The sequence below is a fragment of the Trichoderma harzianum genome (assembly GCF_003025095.1).
Source record: "Trichoderma harzianum CBS 226.95 unplaced genomic scaffold M431scaffold_1, whole genome shotgun sequence".
Classification (NCBI taxonomy): domain Eukaryota; kingdom Fungi; phylum Ascomycota; class Sordariomycetes; order Hypocreales; family Hypocreaceae; genus Trichoderma; species Trichoderma harzianum.
In genome coordinates this window covers 970044-992377 of record NW_020209249.1, presented here as the reverse complement: position 1 = coordinate 992377, position 22334 = coordinate 970044, and the positions used below count along the sequence as shown (strand labels likewise).

Sequence of the window (22334 nt, the reverse complement as noted above, 5' to 3'; positions counted from 1 at the left end):
TTCGTACTAGACACACGGAGGGTTAGTCGATGGTCCTCATTGAGGATGTGATTGAGGGTGTCTAGAAGGTTCCTACTCCTTTTGAGGACGAAGCAACAAGAGCGTAGAACGAGAAGAGGGTGGCGCCGTCGTATGTTGGTTGAATTGTTCACTCCGCCAGGCTACAGGATAGAGGTATGCGCGTATTTTCGATGTATGTCCAGATATTCTCTTTCTTGATGTCGAGAAGTGTAAAAAGACAGCGATATACTAGATAGTCATTGTGGATAGATCAGCAGGCAGCGAATATCTCGTCGGCATCTCCGTTTTAGAAGAGCTGTTGTGGGATATTTAGGCTGCCACTCTATTTTTTTACGATGGAGGCAACAACCAAGGACGGAACAACAGTATTAAGAACAGGAAGCAGATACCAACATCTCCTCTCGTCGGGTTTTCAACACGCAATCGGCTATAAATATCAAAGATAAATTCGATTTTCTGTCATTGATGGCAAAATAAATATTCGCGATAAATGAACAACATGTTGATTTTCGTGAAAGAGTGTAGGTTAGTGCTTCTCAATATCGCCCATCTTCATACCCAGATCGTGCTTGTAGGAAAGTTTGCCGCAAACCCCAACCGCTTCCTTCAAAACCCCTGTCGAGAAGGAGCAGCAAATCTACGAGCGCAGTACGTTCAATCATCGTCTACACGAAATTCGAGCCCTCATATTGTGCGTAATGGAAGATTCGAAGGGGAATTGACCTGTCGACATCATTTCAAGAAACTATTGCCGCCGCGTTTTCCCCAATGCTGAATCAACAATGGTCAGCTGAGATGATTTCGTAGACACTATTCTACCAAAACTTCACCCCCTCTCTGTTAGAGGCTACCAAGCAATACGCAGTCTACAGATACAAGGTGGCAGAGGCAAAATTGCCCTTCTTACCACTGGCCACCTATGATGAGAATAGCACCGTGTGCAAAGGCTCAGTTAAAAGGGTTAATATTAGTACCTAGGTAGGAATTAATGATTCTTCTATCATCTCCTGCGCTCATTGCTAAAAATCATAAATCTGAGGCGCGGTTAGCGCTGGCTCCGCACTGCTTTCCTTTCTCTACGAGTTACACACGGTTCGGACTCGCCGTTGGTGTCACTATGGTACAGCATTTTGCGGTTCATGAGATACAACGTCATGTCGAGTTCGTGAGGAACTTTGTATGGATACCTGCGTCATGCTGGGCGGGTGATTGCTTCCAACAAAATTACATGAGCGCATGTAAGTGGTGGCGGCTGTCCAACTACAGCAAATTTGAGACTGGTGGCTGGCGACCAGGAAGCAAATTGACATGCTGTCTCTGTGCTTCTTGACGTCAGATCAACCAAGACTTGACACGTTTTGTACTAGAATACAAGTTATGCCGCTGGTCTCTCCTGTCTAAGTGTCCCAAGCAAAGAAATAGTGATGTAGTGTTCATGGAGGCATGGCGTGGTGAATTGGCTGCTTTCTACAAGACTGGTGTACTCGGCGGCAAATTTACGGAAAAGGACCACTACTCGTTGTCAATATTGAGTCTTGACGGAGAGACTCACGTTGTGTATCCTGCCTATTCCATCCAGCAACAGTCTGGTGTTTTCTAAAGAGCAGTGGCGGGTGGATGGGTGCCGCAACCGGAGAGCGTGTCTCAGGTGAATACACGCTGCATTGACCATCGTGCTCGCAGCCGGGGAAAAAGCAAAGAGAGGCGTCGTGTGTATCTGTAAGTTGGTGAGGGGTATCGCCAATGGCATGTCTCTGCCTCGCAATATAATCTGCCAGCAAAGCAAAACTGCCGGCTGAGCCAATCGAATGGCCTGCGTTTACAGGGATCGACAGCCTCAGCGGAAGCGCTCGGAGTCGTGGCTGGCGGTTCAACAAGCTCACCGGTCCGGCTTGCAGCAATCTCGGCTAACCGACTGCGACTGTGGTGTGTTGTGAATGGATCATGATAGACAGCCGATTGGGCTGGTTTCTTAGCAAGGCAAGTTGGGGGAGGCAAGTTGGCTTGTGAATGTGCGAACACGTACTTTGTACAGCACCCAGCAGTTCCATCGCGATCCCACCACCAAATGTTGCTGTCATTGGACGAGTAACAATGCAGCGCTTTGTAAGTGCATGGCAGCCTCGAGCACAAAGCAAAATAAGGGCAGCCACCATGCGAAGGAGCCTGAAATCCTGACGGTTGGGCAGCTGGGCAGGTAGGGTCGGCTCAGGTGAATTACACAAACTGGGGGGATCCCAGGCCAAAAGCCCGGCCGGTCAAGCCATATCTGCAGCCTTGAAGCAACTATCGAGTCGCACAGAGTCGGGAGAAGTGCTTTTTGTGGCTGCTGTAAGAAGCAGGGAGAAGGAGACTTTGTCTTGACCGCCGAAAAGGAGAAAGTGAACGATGCAGGTCGTCAGCCAGGTTTCCTTTTTGTAGTGAGTGAGACAGAGAGAGAGACACGATGATGGTTAGTGGCCGTTGCAATCAAGCAGGTTTCACGGTAGACTTAGCGAGTTGACAAGGAAGCAAGTCGGAGATTTTTCGAGAGCTTGATTGCTACCTTATTCCTTGGTATGAACGGGTTCAAAATACGGTGAGATTCAATCTCTTTTTGAATTAGCAGCCAAGAATCAAGATCGAGATGCCTCTAGAATTAGAGTCTAGATCTGCCAGGTTACTGTACGTATGATAATGCCTGTATTCCACCTTCCTCGTAACAATGCTCGGTACTCGCAAAGAGAACAAGCGACTCAGCGTGCGGATTTACGTCACAAGCGGGCTGATTGGCGAGTCTCCTGCACTGTATTGTCGCTCCTTCCTGCTCCCTTGCGTCGAACCTTTCCCACTCCTCCTGCCACACTTTCCGACTTCTCGACCAGGCCCGGTCGGAGCAGATTCTCCGAAGATGAGCCTGGCCAATCGTTTCCCGTCCAGCTGCGGGGGGCTGAAACGAACTCCACCCGCGCGCGGGTCTTTCCTTGTCCACTAAGGCAGGCGCAAAGTATCGAGTAACCCGGTTCTTTGCCTTTGCAAAAGGTACCTGCGGAAGCAACCAAGACACACGCCCTTAGTACGTACAGCTCTACTGCTCAGCCCAGTTTAATTTAGTCCAGTGCAGCTCGCTTGATTTTCGTTCGATTTTGGTTCCCGCTGGTTTAGTTACAGGTAGTCGGTGGGTGATGCCGCTGCTACAGTACCATAGCCGTACCTTATTTTTGCTAGTCCTCCCGTCGTTGCGTGTAAGCCGGAGAGTTGGCATCTCAGCTAATATATCGCTAATCTAAACGGTCAGCTTGGGAGCATCCTGAGAAAAATGACAGCCCATCAGCGATATATTCCGTCCCAGATCCGGCGTCCGGCTCTCACACGAGTTTGCACCGATTCTTTCTCGTCCAGCTGCCGCCAATGTTCGTGTCTCTTGTCCTGGAGTGTGAAAGCCAGCATGCTCTCTTCGCAAGCCTCTTCTCTTCTCACACCCCCTCTCGAGACGGCTACCTACCTATCAGATCCCATGGCAGTTATTGCAGTGCATATCTAGCTTGGCGCTGAGGCTGAAATGTTTGTGCAGCTGCAGCCAGCCACATACTGACCGGCAGCCTTGCTCGCTTTTCGTTGCTTTTTCATTTTTCCAGTACCTGGGGGCATCCCGTCCTCGCGATCAGCTTCGAGTCTGGTCTCGTTGTCTTCCCTCTTTCTTTTATATTCGGACATGGTACTGCTCTTCTCTTCTTCCGTCTTTGGTCTTGCTCCTCTCCTGACATTGTTTCCTGCATAGACTCTGTCTACTATCATACGGGTGACAACACGCTGTTTTCTGCGCTGAACTCTCGCCTCTTTGTCATGCGGGCCCCAGCCATGATGGAAGAAGACACACTAACTGTGGAAGGAAGAAGCAGAATCAACATTCTCTCGGGAAAAGGCGAATGCACAATGGAGGAAACGAACAGAAAACCTGCGCTGCTTCGCATTCCAAATGAAATCATCGGACAGATCGGGGCGTACCTCGAAGAAAAGGGCGACATTGCTGCTTTCGTGAGGACGTGCCGTCTCTTCAACGACATGTTTGGCGATGTTTTATACCAGCGAGATCAGATGTATCATAAGTACAAGCAAGATTCCTGCCTCACATGGGCCGCCAACCGGGACAAGGTAGACACCCTTAAGAGAGCCATTAAAGCCGGCATCCGCCTAGAAGACCACTCATATCTCATTTTTGTTGTCTCTTGCACCGGAAGCCCCAAATGTGCTGAACTGGTGCTGTCGACTCCCGGAATCAACCCAATGGCCGAAGACGATCGAGGGTGGACGCCCATCACCCTTGCTGCCAGCTTCGGGCACGCCAACATTGTCAAGAAGCTGGTAGAGCATGGGGCTAGCTGTACAGCGCTTACAAGCTTTGGTTGGTCGCCCATCAGCGTGGCCTGTTGCCGTGGGAGCCTCGGCGTTGCGAAGCTCTTGTTGGACGAGTATGGTGTGTCGATGGAGGGTGATTACGGGATCAACTGGTCAGCGCTGAGGTCGGCCGCTACTTTCGGTCACGCAGACATCCTGACCTATCTTCTCAAACGAGGGGCTGATACAACCCCCGAGGCGGGTGGTTGGAGCTGTCTACACATAGCAGCCGATGGTGGACACACCGAGGCAGTACAAGTGCTTCTTGGCCACGGTTTTAACCCTTCGGCTGTTGCAGACGAGAACGGCTGGACTCCCTTGACCCTTGCGGCCGACAAAGGGCATTACGATACAGTTGAGCTGCTATTGGATCGAGGTGTTAATACCGAGCAGAGATGTACCAATCGATGGACAGCTCTCTGCATGGCTGCAAACCGCGGCGACCTCAGAATGGCCATGCTCCTGGTTAGTCGTGGAGCAGACGTCATGGCCAAGGCCGTCGGTGGGTGGAGTCCTATTACACTGGCTGCGACGAATGGCCACCTGGATATAGTCAATCTATTGCTCGCCTACGGGGCTGACATCCATATGAAGACTCTGTCAGGCTGGACGCCGCTCATGGCTGCTTCGGACGGTGGCCACGCCTCACTGGCCAACATCCTCCTCATCTGCGGCGCTGATGTGCGGAGCAGCAGCACAACTGGGTGGAACTCTTTGATTTGCGCCGCGGATGGCCGTCACTTGCAGACCTCGAGGATCCTCTTAAGCCACGGTGCCGATATCATGGCCACCACCATCGCAGGTTATACCCCAGGCATCAGAGCAGCCTATGCAGGAAGTCACCGTCTGCTGAACATATTTCTCAAGACGAAAGGCTTCCGGCTTGACCATCTTGACAACCTAGGCCGCTCGGCATTCTTCCACGCCGCTATGCGAGGGCACACAAAGGTCATCAAGAGGCTATTACCCTTGACCAGCATGGCCAACGCGAGGGACAAGTTTGGGTCGACTCCCATCTTTGCGGCTGCTAGAAACGGACACCGCAAAGTGGTAGAGCTCCTTGTTAACGAAGGCTTTGCGGATTTTGCCGAGAGAGACTTTCTGAACTGCACTCTTTTTGCCCACGCCCAGCGATCTAATAGGAGGCAGTTTGTTAAGTACCTCAAGAGACACGCCAAACAAGCCAATATCCCCATCTGGCTGGAGGACCCGGCAGGCAAGAAAACACAGCACAGGTGGGATCATGCAACGTGCCACTGCAACGTCTGCGGTCGAGCCAGTTGCCATGTGGAGCAGGCGTATGTCTGCGAAGACTGCAACGGCGGCATGGTGCTTTGCGCGGAATGTATCAACGCCGGCCAGACGTGCAATAATATCGACCACATTTGGACCGCGCATTCGTGTATGTGGAACGACGACTTTGGCTGGACGCCGCCTTATTGTTTGGCCGATGCCAATCTACGCAAGATTATTGAAGTTGACGATAAGGGGAATGCCCTTTCGGATGTAGAAGAAGCTATAGAGGATGGCCATGATGATGCTACTGATGAAGTTATGATTATGGGAAATTGATTCTAAACAGACAGAGGAGGATCTATTTTATATAGATACACACATACGTTTTATACCAAGCCAGCTACGTTAAGAATGTCAGAACTGAGGGTTTGTATCTGGAGCGAAATAGGAGTTGAAAATTATTTAGTTTTTGTTATAATTTTATTTACTTGTTGATTTTCTTTGATTCATCACTTTGACATCATGTCACAACTGATAAGAAAATTCGGTGTTGCTTTTCTTGCAATCAATTGACTTGTCAGATGGGCATTATGCAAGATCCAAGACCCTGATTATCTTAGCGTGCGTGAGATGCCCCGATCGGCCAACGCGCGGTGGGTGCCTGGCATTGATTGAAACGAGGATGGTGTTTCAAGGGTTGCATTTTTAATATGTACCGCCGGCAGAATACGAAGAAAACATCCATCAGCCGGCCAACAGGTGGTATGAGTACAGGTACTCTGTAATACCTCCTGAATGTACTGCTGCCAAAAGAAGAGACAGATTGTGGCGTATTTGAGCTTGTTTTTAAAATCTAGCCATTTTTCCGTCAGGAACCAAAATATAATTAAATCAATCAACACGCCTTTCGCTACCCAAATCTAATGATATCTTTTGCAGCCAAGGTACTCTGAGTAAACTAGATTCCGATATATTAGGCTGTACCAACCAATTGATGGCATGACCTCCCTCCAACTGGAAGGTCACTGGCCTGTGGCTTGCCATCCGGGGTAGCTGCTGCACGCGCTGTGGCTCAGCACTCCAAACTGCCAGTCAACCACTAAATCCTCCCCCACCTACCTGTGGCGCGCGTCTCCCACCTGCCCAATGAAGTCACCACGAGCTCATTTCAGCCTCTGTGTCCACACTAGCCAAAAGGTACTTCTTCATCCTGCCGGAGCTACTCGCTAGGCCCAAGTCACTCCGTTCGTCGTGCCTCTCTGTCTCGTGCTTCTCCTCTGCGAGGGCTCACGAGGCTTCCAACCAGCCTCAACTCTGTCTTTGCTTGCGGCTGCGCCGTTGCAGAGTCTCAGCTTCAGCCTCGTGCTTACCTACCAGCTCCTTGCGCGACCCCCTTTAACCCACTCCCTCAGCTTGCACCCTGTTCCGTTCCCTGGAGAACGACGGGCCTGCCTTTGGCAACAATTCCAATTCCAAACCTCACCAGACTCTCCTTTACCTCCTTAAGCAGCTGCCCACCATGGTGTCGTTTTGGCCGTTCAAGGTGAGTCTTTGATTTTGCAATGCTTGCTTGTGTTGTTCTCCTCGACTTCAAGCTGCTGACTGACCTGGCGCAAAACAGAGCGACGACTCCTCGCCGGCGTCCTTCGAAAAGGCGCTCTCGACCCTCTCGAAGAAGATTACAACCACCCAGACTCGCCTGGAATGGACTCGCATGCGGTCTCGCAAGATCAAGGTGCTGGGAACCCTCTACACTTCCTTCGCCTACCTCGTCAGCGCTATTGTCCTTCTCCTAGTTGTGGGATATCCCAATCTAGGGCCCTGGGAATGGACCGGCTTGGCTGGCGGGCCTGTCTTGTGAGTTTGTCCCTTGCCTTTGTCGAGACTTTACATGGAAGAGCGCATTGCATGTTATGCGCATATATACACGCAACGAGAATTCGCAGATTGCTTCTCCCCCTTCACCCTCTGTCCCCTACCCCTGGCTGACGATTCAACCGTTTATTTGTCGTCACACAGCATATATACAACGCGCGTCGTCATCACGAGCTACTACAACTTCCGCATCGAGAGCCTCGAAGCCAAACTCAAGGCGCTACAAGAAGAGCGCGGCAAGACGATCCAGAAGCTCAAGGATGCGACAAAGTACGACTCCACCATGGAGCTGATCGAGAAATACGGCGGCCCCGACGGCAGACCACGAAGCAGGCAGCAGGAGGCCCCCGAGGAGCCATCTGATGCGAAAAAGACGCAGCAACAGGGATCTTGGACTATGCCAGAACGCATTCACATCTCCCCTCCCCCGACAGCCAATATCCCCCGACGAGAATTCTCGCCCGCCTCCCTCGCTCCCAGCAGCCGACCCGTCACGCCCCTCGCCCAGAGCGTCGCCTCTTTCGATACCTCAGCTGAATTCGCGCCCAATGCCTTTGGCAATGCTCTTCCTCCTCCTCGACCCCAATCGGCGCAGAGCCAGCTGTACAGCATCCCACCACCACAGCCCCCCTCCGAGCCTCATTGGTACGATCGCATCTTTGACGTCCTCCTGGGCGAAGACGAAACCGCCGCCAAGAACCGCATCGTGCTCATCTGCCGCACTTGCCGCGTGGTAAATGGACAGGCACCCCCGGGCACCAAGAGCCTAGGTGAGCTGGGCATGTGGAAGTGCATGGCTTGCGGGACGCCCAACGGCGAAATGGATGAAGGGAAGCGCATCGTAAGAGAAGTCCTCAAATCACACGAGAAAGACAAGGATGCGAGCTCGAGCAAAGAGCCAACAACGCCGGAGACTGACGATGGTGACCTTCAAGCCGAGGACGCAAGCCGGGAAGACGAGCCCTCGAAGACCGACGGGCCAGCTGCTGCAGTCAAGACCAGGAGATCAGCGAGAAGTAAGAAGTAAGTGGCTTCGGATGACTCTGCAACGGGGTAGGCGTATCGGTTTTTTGCAGGCCACAAGAAAGGCCTAGGTTCCTGGGGATCTTGGAGGGGTTTTTATATGGGCAGGGTGATGGAAAAAGAACAAAAAGAAAAGAGAAAAAGAAAATTCAAACTAAGAAGAAGAAACTCGATGGGACAAAGGGGGAAGAAAGAAAAGGAGAGAAAGAAGAGAAAACAAGGGCTCGGAGGAAGGCGTACTGTTTGCTTGCAGTGATATCTCCCCGCATGGTTTTTTGCTTTTTGCTTTTATTGCTTTTATTGCTGGTCCTTTTGTCTTTACTCTTTTCTTTTCCCTTCTCATACGACTGCTTCTCGCAGCTTTCCTTTGTAACCGGTGTCATTCTGTTGACTTCTTTCTTTCTTTTTTAACCTTGATATCTTCAAGGTTACACTTGGGTTTTGGCCGCCTCTGCCTAGCCTTTACCTATAGCTCCTTTACCTTGCTATACCTACCACTCATCGTCCTCCCCTCAATATCTAACTAACTTACCTTATTTTTGGTTGTCTGGCGGGTGTGGACACGGAAAGATATACTTGATATAACCGTACAGGAAGAAAGGCGAGTGAGAAAGACACAGGTAGGAAAAGAAGCTCAGAGTTGAAATCAGCAAGACATGTATCAATCACATGTATCTAACAGACCATTGCTTTATTTGTTTGCCTGTTTGGCGATTCCTTCCGTCATTGGATGGCATGTTCAGTCGCAAGAGCGAATCATGGCCGGATAGACAGGACAGGATAAAAAGGCCATTAGCATACGACTTGTTTGAAATAGGCATGATGAAAAGACATCTTAACATTGCAAGTCTATCTATCGCCATCCATTCCATCATGCCAAATTTGAAGTGGCCAGCTCTCCGTCCAACACTTTTTTTTGTGGTTTTCGTTTGTTTGTCCCGCCCCTCTCGCTTGTTCGTTTCGTAAGGGAATCATTTTTCATATCTACCTTGACTTTGAAAGGCTACCCTGGGCATCTTTCGACCATACCCGGGCACCGAAATCTTCTACCATCCATCTCATTAGTTGGCGGCGTAGTATGGTCCAAAAATACATTGCGCAACATGGCTTGATCCATGGCTCCTGTCCGTCTATATAGAGCTCCAGTTCATCGTTTCCGCACCTCGGTGGCCCAGCCGTCAATTCCCTCTCCACGGCTGCCAACCTCCAACCCCTCGATCTTGACGCCCTTCATGCCCGGCGTGTCGTCCAGCCACGGGTGCCCTGCCATGCCGCCGGCGTTAGCGCGCTTCTCTGGCACGAGCTCGAGCATCGGAGTCAAAAAGGCCGAGATGCGCTTAGCCTCGTCCTCTTTGAAATGATATTTCTCTCTCAGGACGTCTGGTAAAGCCCAGTGCCTCAGCCTATGAATGTTCCGGAGCTCTCCCTTTCTGTTGAATATTTCCTGGCTCCATTTGCCGCTGAGGCACAGGGATCGTGGGAAGGGGCCCAGCAGCTCTATGATCTGCGCGATGTGGTCGTCGTCCTTGCCATACTTAGTGCCAGACTGGGGATCGAAGAGATAGTCGCCCGTAATCAACTCGAACACCTATCGACGTTTGTTAGTTGGATGGGATGGGATGTGGATAAAACAAGTGAATCGTGGCAGGCACTTACCATGGCAGACATGCTCCAGACATCTGTGCTTGCACCCCACTTTGCGCCTAGAATCACCTCTGGAGATCGATATTGTCGCGTTTGAATATCGTTGGTGAAGTGGTGATTGACCCAGCATGCATTGCCCAGGTCGGCAATCTTGACGCTAATCACCTCAAACGCATGCGAATCATCCGCCTTGCGCTTGTCGCCGGTTGAGCCCGACGAAGGCGTGCTGGATTTGTCTAGAGAGATACCCGACACTTCGCGAGTCAGGAGGTCACTAGATGGCGGCGGGACACAGTCTTGATGTTAGGAAAAAGAACCAAACAGTGTACGCGCAAATGGAAAGAGAGGGCACAGAGGCTTCGAAACTTACGCAGACTTTTCTCTCTTATGAGCGTCGTCGGCCTTTGGCGATCCGTCCTTGTTCTTACCTAGAAAGAAAGAAAATAACGTTAGAAAAATGCCAAATGGAAAGAGCTCACACTGCTCGTACCTTCCAGCATTCCAGCCAGGCTGCCCTGGGAAGTTGATGATGGGAATAGGTTGTTGTGGTTGAAGTTGGCGTTGAGGGGAGATGGCAACGGCTGGCTGCCAGTAATGAGCGTCCTACGTCTTCTGCGGCCGTTGCGGTTGTTCTCTTTGTCGGGCGTCTCGGGCTTGACGACCTTCTTGACAATCTGCTCAACGTCTCCAATTTCAATCAAGACGTTTTCGGGCTTGAGATCGGTGTGGATGATGCCACACTCCCGGTGTAGGTAATCCAGGCCAAGCAGGACTTGCTTGGTGATTTGCTTGACAAGAGGCATGGGAATACCGCGGTGGTTCCATCTCTTTATGAGGCCTAGCAGATTCTCGCCCAGCACCTCAAACACCATGCACATGTGGGTTCCGTTGGGGCCCTTGTGTTCGAACGAGTCGAGGAGGCTGACGACATGTTTGCGGCCGGGATGGTTGGGGTTGGCCTGGACGATCTTGTTGAGAAGCTTAATCTCATCGACGGCCGTCTCCGTGTAGTGGGTGGCGGAGCGCACCACCTTGAGCGCGACGTGTTTGCCGTTTGTGTTGTCCCGCGACAGCCAGACGGTCGAGAAGTGACCCCAGCCCAGCTTGCGCACAACCGTGTACTTGCCGTCCTTGAACTTTTCGCCAATCTGGACGGGGTGATAACCGCCCTTGCAGTAGTCTTCGGAATCTTCCTCGTCGGCCGTGTTCTCGGCGGGGTCGTCAGCCGCCGACGACGAGGACGGCGAGTGAGCCATGGTGGCGCTGGGCAATTGGCGGGTTCTAGATTGCAAGAAAAAACAAACAGCAGCAGTTAGCGATCGCGACTCGGGCTTGCGGACGCGCGTCAACAAGGAGAAAACGGTGGCAGACTTGATGGCCAAGCAACTACCTGGCCGCAAGACGATGGAATGGAGAGAAAGGGTCGAAGTTGGAGACAGGCGGGCGCAGGGATAGTGGCAGTTGATTGGGCGGTCTATGTGGGAAGGGGGGAAGAGGCTAGCGGTAAACTCCAGCCATAGAAACGCTTTGCGGGGTGACGGTATCAAGATTGTAAGCCCAACCCACTGCCTACAAACAACTGCGCGTGCGAGCGACACTGGCAGCTGCGGTGACAGCAGTGACAGCGGTAACTCAAAGTGAGAGATGGCAGCTGCCAGCCAAGGTACCTGATAGATGCCATGGACATCACGTACTTGACGCTACAATGGCAGCATGGCCGCAGTAGCGCTCATGGCAGCAGCAGCAGCAGTAGCAGCAAGTAGGAGCATTTGCAGCCAAGCGGGCCGCCCACTTGGGCGCGATAATCAAGGCCAAAAAGCCCCTTGCACATGCTCTTGAAAGGGGTCCTGTCGCTCGAAAGGGGGTTTGAAAAAGAGGGTATAGACAAGTAGGAGAAAGGTGAGGGGAACCTGGTCTTGAGAAAGCTCATGCTGTCTTTGACATTATGCAGCGTCTGTCCGCGGCAAATGGTTGGGCAATGAGATTCGCGGCTGGTTTCGGGCAGGGTCTATCCCAAAGATGGGATGACGAGAGGGACAATAAATAGGGCCCGTTTTGGCTAACCAGGAAGAGGAAGAAAAAAGAAGTAAATGTAAATGAAAAATAAAAATAAAATAAGGAACGGCAAAGTGCGCACAGAGCACAAAAGGTAGAGAACCTCGGGCTTTTTTCCTTCTTGCCCAGGCAGCAAACCGGGCAGACAAGGTGAGGGTTATTCTGGTAGAGGCGGTATCGTGACAAGGTGACAGAGGGGAGAAAGAACGAGAACGGCGTGGCAGCGAGAGTGAGACTGGCTGAGCACACACACACTCATCAACAGCCAGCCAGATCTTCATTGGCTGGGCACACCAATGATGACGGCGAGCAGCTGAAAGCGGCAGCAAAACAAGCCCGTACCTACTTGGGCCGTGGCTGTTCGATTCGACTACCCGCCCGAGCCAGCCCCTCCAGTGGGGCACGCTCACAGGCGCCGGCAGCTCTGCAAGCGGCGAAGCGCCCTGAAGCTGTGCCTTATAATGAGAACTTGGAGACCAGATGTTGGGATGAGAAAGAGAGTGAGAGGGAGGATCAGGGAGGATCAGGGTTGGAGCACGGAAGGATAACGACAGCGCCGAGTCCCCTTTTCCATATCATGAACAGACAGCCAAAGCAGCTATCCGGATAAACAAAACGAGGCTGGCAACGGGACCAACGGGATGCCCACGGAGCAGCACTCGGGCAACAGCGCGCGGAACCCTGGCCACATGGAAAGCCGCAGCAAACGAAAGTACAGCTCCATCGCCGTGGCAGTGGCAAACAACAAGAGCAAGGCAGAAATAATATGACCCTTTGCGAAATCAAACAACAACACAACACAGCATAAAGCAACGCAAAGACAACCCCCGGTTCGGCGCAGGACTCGGCGGTCATCAGCCTCGCGGAGCGGCCTCCAGCTCGTCACTCGACGTTGGCTGCGGCCCCGCTGATACGAACAGAGAGCATCTCCATCAGTGCTTCGTTCCAGCTCCAGCACAGAGGCACTAGAATCAGTGATGGTGATGGCATGGAGCCAGGGGCAAGAATGCACATGAAGTAATCAACACCATCTGCCCTGTTTTTTCTGCAGCTTCTGGGTCCCCTCTGGGCTCAACTCGAGCAAATGCCGGGCTCGGGAGGACCAAGACGGTGGAGCCGGCCATGTCATAGAGCGGGCACAGACAATGAGGGGCTAGCCACAGCGTGTGTAACGAATGAAGAAGCCATTTTGCATGCAAAGGCCATGCAGAGGGCAAAATCAGGAATAGAAACGAACCTGCGGCTGCGAGGTGATGATGAGGGATGTGACGGTGGAGTTGGACAAGTCGGTCAGGCACCCGACGGGCCTTTGCCAATGGCAGGGCAGACATGCAAATGATGGCGGATGGACACGCAGCTTTGCGCCGTGACCCCATGCTCACTCATCTCATCATCCATCCGTTGCCCGCAAGGCTTCAAGGGTTGGAGGGGTCACGTCGTACGGGGGCAGTGAGAAACAATCAAAGTAAACAACAACAAACGCAGACGCAACGACAAAGGGGGACGGGATCAGGGAATCAAAGACAGCTCACGAAACGTCGACTTACTCGTGCATGTCCGTGCTGTCCTGCGACTTGGACGCCTTGCCTGTTCCTGTTCCTGATGCCGCATCTGCGTCTGCAGGTCGCTGCGATGGTGGCCCCTCCATGGTGATGATGGGCTTGAGGCCGTCTTTCTTGCGCTTCTTGATGCTGATGCCGGAGCCGCTGGAACTGGGGGGAGCTGGGGCCTCTTTCTGGGGGTTGGCGGCATCCACGTCGCTGCCGCTCATAGCTGCAGACGGCGTCGTTGCTGCAAAGCAAAAAGGAAGCGCAAAGCAAAAGCAAAAGCAAGGTGGTGAGACGGAGGGGAAGATGGACGAGATGGGAAGAGCAAGGATTGGATTGGCCTGAAGGCGAGGCTGAGTTGGGTATCGATAGGTGAGGTAGTAAGTCAGTCGCAGTGTGGCAGGAGTGGTGCGCGTGGTTGCTGCTACGGGCCGGGCTACAGTATCGTGCCTCATGCAGGTAATCGCAGGCGCGTGTGATTTCTTATTTTTCTTGTTTTCCCCCCCTGTAATATGGATCAAAAAGGCCTCTCTACTGTATGTAAGAGTTGGGGGACTGGCTACGATAAGTGCTGCAGCCGATGACGCTCTTCCATCGTATTCATCTTGTTCCTGCATTTACTAGTGCGATGAAAAAATTCTTCAAATAAAAATTGAAGGATTAAAAATTGAAAATTAAAATAGAAAGAAAAAGAAAAAGAAAGGACTCGATAATTAATGTGCTTGCAAAAGAGGAGTAGATGGCGATGCAATGCGACAGCGTCATAGCACTAACGACGAGGAAGGAACATACTAGGAAGCAGCGACGCCTTGATCGACTCTGACTGCACTGTTTTTTTCTTCTTCTTTTTCACAATGACAAAGCCTAGTTGACAGGTCAGAGAATCACTGCGCTGTTAGGAGCGGAATCAAATGAGCGCATACGCAGGTCTCTTGCAACGAGACAAGATTGAAACCAACCTTCCGGCCTCGCTCAGCACCTGGACAGCACACGGCGGCTATGCGCAAATCCTTCGGTGACGAGCTGCTACTAGTAGGAAAACGCATCGGCTCACGAATGGAATGTCTCCTGTTATAAGACGACAGTGTCAGCTGAGATCGACCCACGAATGGCCGTCAAGGTAGCGGTATGGCTTGGAATTCACTCGCTGTAGGGCTGTCGCAAAATTGATTGATTACTGCAAGAGAAGCAGCAGGCCTGTTGATCGCTGGCTCAGGTCGGCGCTAGAGCACTATTACCGCATATGAAGTGTGATGATGGCCAAATATCGGCATGCGTTGTCATCGTTGGATTCGAGGCGAATTTCGAACAAGACAGATTACAGGTAAGTATCACTAAACAGTGACACAAGAGCCGTTGGAAGATGCTAACAAAGGCGCCGAGGCATTTCAAAATTCCTCGACTCAGATTCGCCTTGTTTGATAAAACCGTCATCGGGTGCTAGGACCGGTCCGGTCCGACATTGGTAACGAACCGCGGCGAAGAAAGAAACAAAGCATTGGTAAAAAGTGAAAGTCAATTCCCGTCCAGCACCCTCTACACTAAAAGGCCAAGATGTGATTTCCAAGAGAAGCAGAGAAATGGAAGAGCAAAGCACCACAACTTGGACAAGGGCGGGTCAAAGCAGCGAATCTTGTGACGCCGCTCTCGGCACTAATCTCGACACATGCACGCCATTCTCGTGCAGATAAAGATCGACTGAGGAGCATCAGTGACACAACTGAAGCAGAGGCCAGCTCCAACTCCACTCATGGGCTTTTTCTCTTTTCTTCTTCTTTTCCCTTTCCGTGCCTCTTTTTTGATTTCGGTCCAGCCGCTCGATGCGGATCCGCGGGACTCCACATCCCTCGCACTTTGTGCCTGGCCCCCATGAACGAATCTATTTGTCCAGCGTGGAGCATCTCGAATACGGTATCCCGAGGTTAATTGTCTGGATCTTCTGCTAACGAGAGGGGCATTATTCGGAATCCTCCCGTTACCATCACATGATGGGGTTTAATATCTCTGATTTTCCCTCAAGACTAAGACAAACCAGGATTGCATGGCGAGATTTTCTCCGTCGACGATCCAGACACAGTTGATGGCGGGATTCCTTTTCATCCTGCCTTGAAACCTGCCGAGTCACAAGTGAGAGAGTTTTCTTACTCGAAGCCTTCTCCTATAGGTCTCTCCCCTATCCATATCCCTATATCCCGGGAGCATAATGCCTACGGATATAGCCATCCAACAAGCATTAAACAGTTGCCACCAGCACGTGGGCTACCTTTAGCTGTAACATGCATGCCCTTGTACGGAGCTCGGGATGCAACATGCCTGATGCCAGACCACTGGGCTGATGCTTCGGAAAATTGCCCAAGGTCACTGCAATTACTCATACTAAGCAGTAGAGAGGTAGTACTGTCGGTGGGCCAAGCAAGCAGCTGATGGGTCTCAAAAGGGGAAATTTTATAGGCACCGGGAGTAGTACTCCGTACTTCCAACGCCGCGTGAAGGAGCGCAATCTTGAGACTCGCCGTAAGCGTACTCACACACACCGTATCTTATGCACACGACAGCTGACCCGTCATCCCGTTGATCTTTCCCATGGAAGGCACTCAGGAGTTGCTCGTCTTCCAGGCATTGCCAGCGCAGGCCGCCGCCCGTACGCGCACGGTTGTATCATCGAGCAATCCGAGGCTACTGCTAGTGCGAAAGAGAGTGCGAGAGCGGGAGAAGAGGAAACGGATTACGGACCCCCGTACTCCCGTATTGCTAATGCTAGGGAGAACCGATGTAGAACTAATCTTTGCTAGTACGTTGATATACATATCACCCGCCAAAATGCGGCCCGCGATGCCAAACCAACCGCTCCAGGTAGAGTACGGCCGCTGCCAAATCCTTCCCGTCGGACTTTTGATAGGGCTGCCGCTTCTATTCCTGAATACCACGAGTACTAATACTAAATGTAGCTAATCTCCCTACTAAGATACGGGACATCTTGGACGAGTTGTAATACGGGGTAAGGCAAACCCGGAGAAACCCTGAACTCGGTCCCTCAGCAAAGTTGCGGTTGATGAAGCCATTGACAACGACAAAAGGGTCACTCTATTCCATCTTTGCCGAGCCTGATTGGCCGCCGTGCAACATCGAAACCCCAGTTCCCGGTTCTCGGCAGATGACACTGCAGCCGCAACAAATAGCCGTCTGGATATAAGAGTTTTCTGGTTGTGGCGTGTTGCTGCATCCCCATTTTTGTCGTTCGATGAGGCCCCGGGCTAAGTCCCAATCTGCAAAGACCCTGACGCAATGGGCTGGTTCGAGTGACAGATCCCGGCATAGCAGCTCGCGTGCTTTTCCGCCCCCCCGTCCACTTTTCCCTCGACTCCGAGAAGCAACTGGGCGCCGAAGCGGCTGCAGTTCTAGAACACACCTGAAATTGGTGCGAGCCCGGGACCCTCCCCTGTCCGGAATCATACGATTCGCTTAAACCTCTTGTCAACGCGAGATTTGTCCCAAAACGCGGTGACGTTTGTGACAGGTTGGAGATTGGAAATTTTTTTTCTTTGGCTTTGTTTTCTCCTCAAGATCCAATTTTTTTTTTCTTCAGCCCTTGAGACCGCCAGGATTTGGCGTTGTCAAGCGGCACACATGCGGCCCAGCCGGGTCGTTACGGGAATTGGACTATCAGCCCATGGAGTCTATGCCCCCAACAATCATGGTGCTCTTGTCTTTCATTAATAAAGTCCATGGACTGCCCCAGAATCTTCAGTCTTCTTCTCCGCATAACCTTGATTGCTGTTGTTTTCTTCGCGAAACTACTTGTTACTTTATTTTTTCCAAGTTTTCTTTCTCTGTACTTGTAAAACTTTGATACCCTTTGATAGCATTGAGTCTCGGTTACTCCGTACCCAAGTTTGATATATACGTATACGCCCATATATACACACCCTTGTGTACACATACATATATACATATATATATCAACTTGCTTGTCAATTTGTTCCTTCAGCGGCCAAAACATTTCTCAACACATTCACCATGGCCTTGACTCCGCAACAAGTCAAGATGGTCAGGGACACCATTCCGGCTCTGACTGAGCAAGGAGAGGTCATCACAACCCTCTTCTACCGGAATATGCTCACGGCTCACCCAGAGCTCCATGACTACTTCAACACGGTCAATCAGGCCAACGGCCGTCAACCTCGTGCTCTGACGGCCATCATCCTCAGCTTCGCCAACAACATCAACCACATCACCGAGTTGATCCCCAAGATGGAACGAATGTGCCAGAAGCACTGCTCTCTCGGCATATTGCCCGAGCACTACGACATTGTGGCCAAGTATCTCATTGCCGCTTTTGGAGAGGTCCTTGGACCGGCCATGACTCCCCAAGTCCAGATTGCCTGGAGCAAAGCCTACTGGCTGCTTGCAAAGATGCTCATCGGCCGAGAGGCCCAGCTATATCACGATTGGCAGCATTGGCAGGGTTGGAGGAAGTTTCGCATTGAACAAAAGGTGGAGGAGTCGGATGACATTTACTCGTTCTATCTTGTCCCCGAAGACGGCAAGCAGCTGCCGAGCTTCATGCCGGGCCAGTACGTCTCGGTGCGCGTTCAGGTGCCGGACACGGGATATCTGCAATTACGACAATATTCGCTCTCTGAAAAGCCCAAGCCGGATTATTATCGCATCACGGTCAAGCGTGATCGAGGGTCGCAGATGACACGACACCCGAGTTACCTGTCAAACGAGTTTGGCACCAACCCCGGCGTCGTCTCTAACATGCTCATTGACCAGAAGAACGTCGGGGACTTGCTGGAACTCACTCACCCGGCGGGAGAGTTCTTCCTCGACACGTACAACACTTCCAACTCCCCTCTAGTGCTGATTTCTGCTGGCGTTGGCGTCACCCCCATGGTGGCCATCCTCAACTCTGTGATTGAGAAGCAGCCCAACAGGCCGGTGTCGTGGGTGCAAGGATCGCGAGACTCGATCCCGTTCTACCTCCACGTCCGAAAAATCGCCCGCGACAAGCCTCACATCAAGACCAACATCTTCAAGACGCGCCTTGCGGAATCTGATCTGGCGGGCGTCACTTATGATCACGACGCACGGGTGGACCTTGACAAGGTGCACGCGGAAGAGTTGTGGCTAAACAATTCGTCTACCGAGTACTTTATCTGCGGGCCGGAGCAGTTTATGATGGAGATGGCCAAGCGCCTGAGGGAGTTTGGCGTTCATGGCGATAGGATCAAGCTTGAGCTTTTTAGCACGGGTGATACTGAGTTCCAGGTTGATGCTTTGAGCATTGCGTCTGGACGATCTCAGGCGGCGACATCTTGCAGCAGCAGCAATTAAATGGATTACGCTGCCAACAAATGGGTACCTATGGGAATATCTCTACATGCACATGCACGAGACCGCAAACCCACAAACGCACACGAGCAGACAGACACACACTTAAAGTGTACGAAATTAATAGGACAGTTCGGAAGGACGGGAAGAGGAAGGAGGGGAGTCAAGTTCATGAAGTATAAAGGTAGAACCGGGCAAAATCGCAGGATTGGAAAGGGCACATACTGGGCAGTATACGACATGTTGACGAAACATCAATACTACAAAAAGAGGCGGGATAAAGAGAAATGGGGAAAACTTTTATTTTGGCATAAGTCAGCAGTGGCTTGCGGGACAGGTGGCGTTCTTTTGTCTTTTGCTTTGCTTTATTTTCCATCAAAGAGATTGAGAATTGTATCGTTTCAGGTTTTTGTTGAAGGAGAATTATGGTAGTGATGTGATACATGGCATTCTGGATATTATGAGCAGCTTTAATGACGAATGGATAATAACTATTTTCAAGTATAGCAGTCAAGTCTGAAAAGTAGAATCGACTCGACATCACTGTCAAAGGAGTTTGACATTCTTATACATACACACGTATCGACGTATCGTCAAGCATCATTCGTCAACCTTCATCCAAACGCTTCACGGCTGCTTTGCAAACCGGTGGCTCCAAAATCCAGGCCACCAGTCCTTGACCTCCTCAACCAACCACCTCGCAATCGCCGCATTCACATCCTCAGGCTTCTCAACCGCAAGGTGGTGCCCCGCCTCGACGATTGTCTCCGTCAGTTTCTCGCACTTTCGCCTCATATAGACGGTAGCCCCCGAGTTTCGCGCACAGTCGCTGACGCTGTCCCATCTTGCGTGGACGAAGAGCACGGGCATGGAGAGCTTGCCGTCGTGCTTGCTGTGTGCGAGATTATACTCTTCGTTGGCTTTGTGGTTCATGTAGTAGCATCCGGCCGAGCCGAAGCCCGTCTTTTCCATGGCTGCTACGAATTCCTGAAAGACGTCGAGCTTCATGATGAGCTCTTCGTCTTTGACGGTTGAAGGAGGAGGAGGGCTATCGATGCCGCCGAACCAGCCGCCTTGCTTGAGGACGTTTGCCCTGGGAGAGGGTGTGTCCTCGGGGAGCCACTCTGGCTTTCGGAAGAGATATCGCAGCATGGTGTGCGGGCTCTTGTTTTGAAAGGCAATCGCCTTGTCAAAGGACTGCTCGTAAAACGCCATGTAGCTGAGCTGGCCGTATGGATACTCGTTCTCGGGATAGACATGGCGATCGACGGCGGCCAACAGCCCTGTCCAGCCGCGCTCCAGGACTCCATACGGGATGGCGAGCCCGGCGACGGCCCGAACGACCTCGGGCCGGGTGTTTGCGATGGTGTACACGGTGGCGCAGCCCCAGTCGTGTCCTACCCAGATGGCTTGGTCTCTGCCTGTGTCGTGAAGCACGGCGAGGACGCCCTCAACGACTTTTTCCTGGGAGTAGTCTGTCTTGACGCTGGTGGTTGTTGATCTGCCGTAACCTGGCATATCGGGGGCGACTACTCGGAACCCGAGGCTGGAGAAAGCCTGGAGCTGGGGATGCCAGGTTTTGGCGATGCCGGGCCAGCCGTGGACGAAGATGATGAGAGGGCCTTGCCGAGGGCCGGCGGCGAGGTAGAAGATGGACTTGGCTTCATCGCCGTAGGTGACGGAGTGTTCCTCATACGGAATGGCTGACATGTTGTTCTTGAAGCTTCTCTTTTCAGCCTGTCTCTTTGTGGGGTCTTGTGTTTTCGTCCTTGTTGCTTTCAAGATTGAGTCTGGTTGGTTTCAGTCAATGGGTGACTGGTGTGAACTTTATATCAAGCCAGCTCACCTGCATCTTTTATGTGCCATTTTCAACTCCGAGTGTTACACTCGGCATCAGCTTCCGTTCCCGAGGCAGCTATTCCGAGGTGTTACCTCATTGTGTTGCCAAGCTGTGCAAGAAGGGTAGTATTCCATGGTAAATAGACGATCTGCAAGAATTGGAGTTGATGGTAGTCGACAAGTCGATTACAGTTGCACCGAGACCACAAGGCGATGATTAATCACAAAATGTGATTTTTAATCACCCAGACGGGTAAACCTTCAAAGCTATAGCTTTGTAGCCTGCGTCATGATGGATTTGAGATGGAGAGAAGCCATTAAGATGAGTAGCGGAGGCATTCGTTTAGACAGTGCGTTGGTACATGGCCAAGTTGTCGCCGTCTTGAGATGCTTGTGAGATTGATCATAACGTTATCCGGCTGTCCAATCTTCAAGCTATACCTTTTCAGCTTGTGTCACGATAGCTTTGGGGGTGGAGAGAAGCCGTCGAGATAGAGTAATGGAAGCGTTTGTTTAAACAGTAAATTGGTAGCCAAGTTGTCGCCGTTTTGACATCCAGCCTGTGCGATCGATCGCAACGCCACCCGACTCTCCAATCATCGCTTTTCTACCGTTAACAGCTTCAATCCCAAGCTTGTCCCAAGCTCAACTAAGCTCATCCCAATTGAATTCTTTGAATAGCAATCGCGCTTCCGGGTAGCTACAGCACTGGCGATGCTGCGGCCGCGGGATCTCGCCAACGTTACGCGGGATCGTCACCCGCTGCAGATCCAAACGAACCTGCAGGACAAGTTGAAGAAACGGACTCTGCCGCTTAGCTTCGCTAACGAGCAAAGAGGAGCTTGGGCTGGGTGACAAGCATAATCAACCATAATCAACTGACCGCTTTAGCTCCGTCGTTAGCGATGCTTCAGAGCCCTGTCAGCGACGCCAAAGGAGCCAGGCCAGCCACCGGCTCAAGTTTCTTGCGTGTGTATCCACCGCGAATAGTTTCATGGGCATGGGGGCGGTTCGTGACGCCTCGCAAGCGCCGTGGTCAGCACCTTGAGCGAATCTTCAGGGTCTCGATGCCGTGTCCTGTGTGTGTCTGTAACTCCGTATGGCGCGTAGGTTTTGTGGCATATCAGTGACTTGCGCACGTTTTTGATAGGGGCGGTCCAGAGATAAGGGCCATTTAGTTTGGCTTGGGGGCGTAGAAGCTAGAGGGAATTCGCAATGAATAGAGAAGAATAGCTCGCTAAGTTGTTAGCTGGTTGCTAGTAGCGTTGATGGCTTGGGATGCCGCGATCAAGATCTGACCAACCGTCCCCTTTGTGTGATTTCCAGAGCTTTGCTTCTCTCTGCTTCGATCAGGTTTGCATAGCTCTTTCTCTCTGAATTGTG

General features: G+C 51.8%; 6 protein-coding genes across 6 annotated transcripts; 3 read left to right on the top strand and 3 right to left on the bottom strand.

The window, feature by feature from the left end:
* Positions 1 to 4692: 4692 nt before the first annotated feature.
* M431DRAFT_67504 (hypothetical protein) lies at positions 4693 to 5466 on the top strand (the record flags this gene model as incomplete). The annotated part of the gene is made up of 2 exons (XM_024921735.1): positions 4693 to 5079; positions 5266 to 5466. Coding segments are annotated over 2 exons (588 nt in total), but the record flags the coding sequence as incomplete, so codon positions are not given.
* Positions 5467 to 6916: 1450 nt separating this feature from the next.
* Positions 6917 to 8611, top strand: M431DRAFT_174774 (hypothetical protein). The gene is made up of 3 exons (XM_024913064.1): positions 6917 to 7177; positions 7256 to 7491; positions 7654 to 8611. Exons 1-3 carry the CDS (start codon positions 7154 to 7156, stop codon positions 8534 to 8536), a joined length of 1143 nt encoding a protein of 380 aa, XP_024779921.1. The 5' UTR covers positions 6917 to 7153; the 3' UTR covers positions 8537 to 8611.
* Positions 8612 to 9442: 831 nt separating this feature from the next.
* Positions 9443 to 11457, bottom strand: M431DRAFT_502347 (hypothetical protein). Its single transcript, XM_024918145.1, has 4 exons — positions 10667 to 11457; positions 10547 to 10604; positions 10189 to 10450; positions 9443 to 10120 (listed from the first exon to the last, which is right to left on the bottom strand). Exons 1-4 carry the CDS (start codon positions 11430 to 11432, stop codon positions 9680 to 9682), a joined length of 1527 nt encoding a protein of 508 aa, XP_024779920.1. The 5' UTR covers positions 11433 to 11457; the 3' UTR covers positions 9443 to 9679.
* A 2317-nt stretch (positions 11458 to 13774) lies between these two features.
* M431DRAFT_476759 (hypothetical protein) lies at positions 13775 to 14233 on the bottom strand (the record flags this gene model as incomplete). Its single annotated transcript, XM_024915501.1, has 1 exon — positions 13775 to 14233. One exon carries the CDS (start codon positions 14231 to 14233, stop codon positions 13775 to 13777), a length of 459 nt encoding a protein of 152 aa, XP_024779919.1.
* Positions 14234 to 17795: 3562 nt separating this feature from the next.
* On the top strand, positions 17796 to 19115 carry M431DRAFT_476758 (hypothetical protein; the record flags this gene model as incomplete). The annotated part of the gene is made up of 1 exon (XM_024915500.1): positions 17796 to 19115. The coding sequence occupies one exon, from the start codon at positions 17796 to 17798 to the stop codon at positions 19113 to 19115; it is 1320 nt and encodes a 439-aa protein (XP_024779918.1).
* A 624-nt stretch (positions 19116 to 19739) lies between these two features.
* On the bottom strand, positions 19740 to 20822 carry M431DRAFT_488987 (hypothetical protein; the record flags this gene model as incomplete). The annotated part of the gene is made up of 1 exon (XM_024916627.1): positions 19740 to 20822. One exon carries the CDS (start codon positions 20820 to 20822, stop codon positions 19740 to 19742), a length of 1083 nt encoding a protein of 360 aa, XP_024779917.1.
* Positions 20823 to 22334: the final 1512 nt, after the last annotated feature.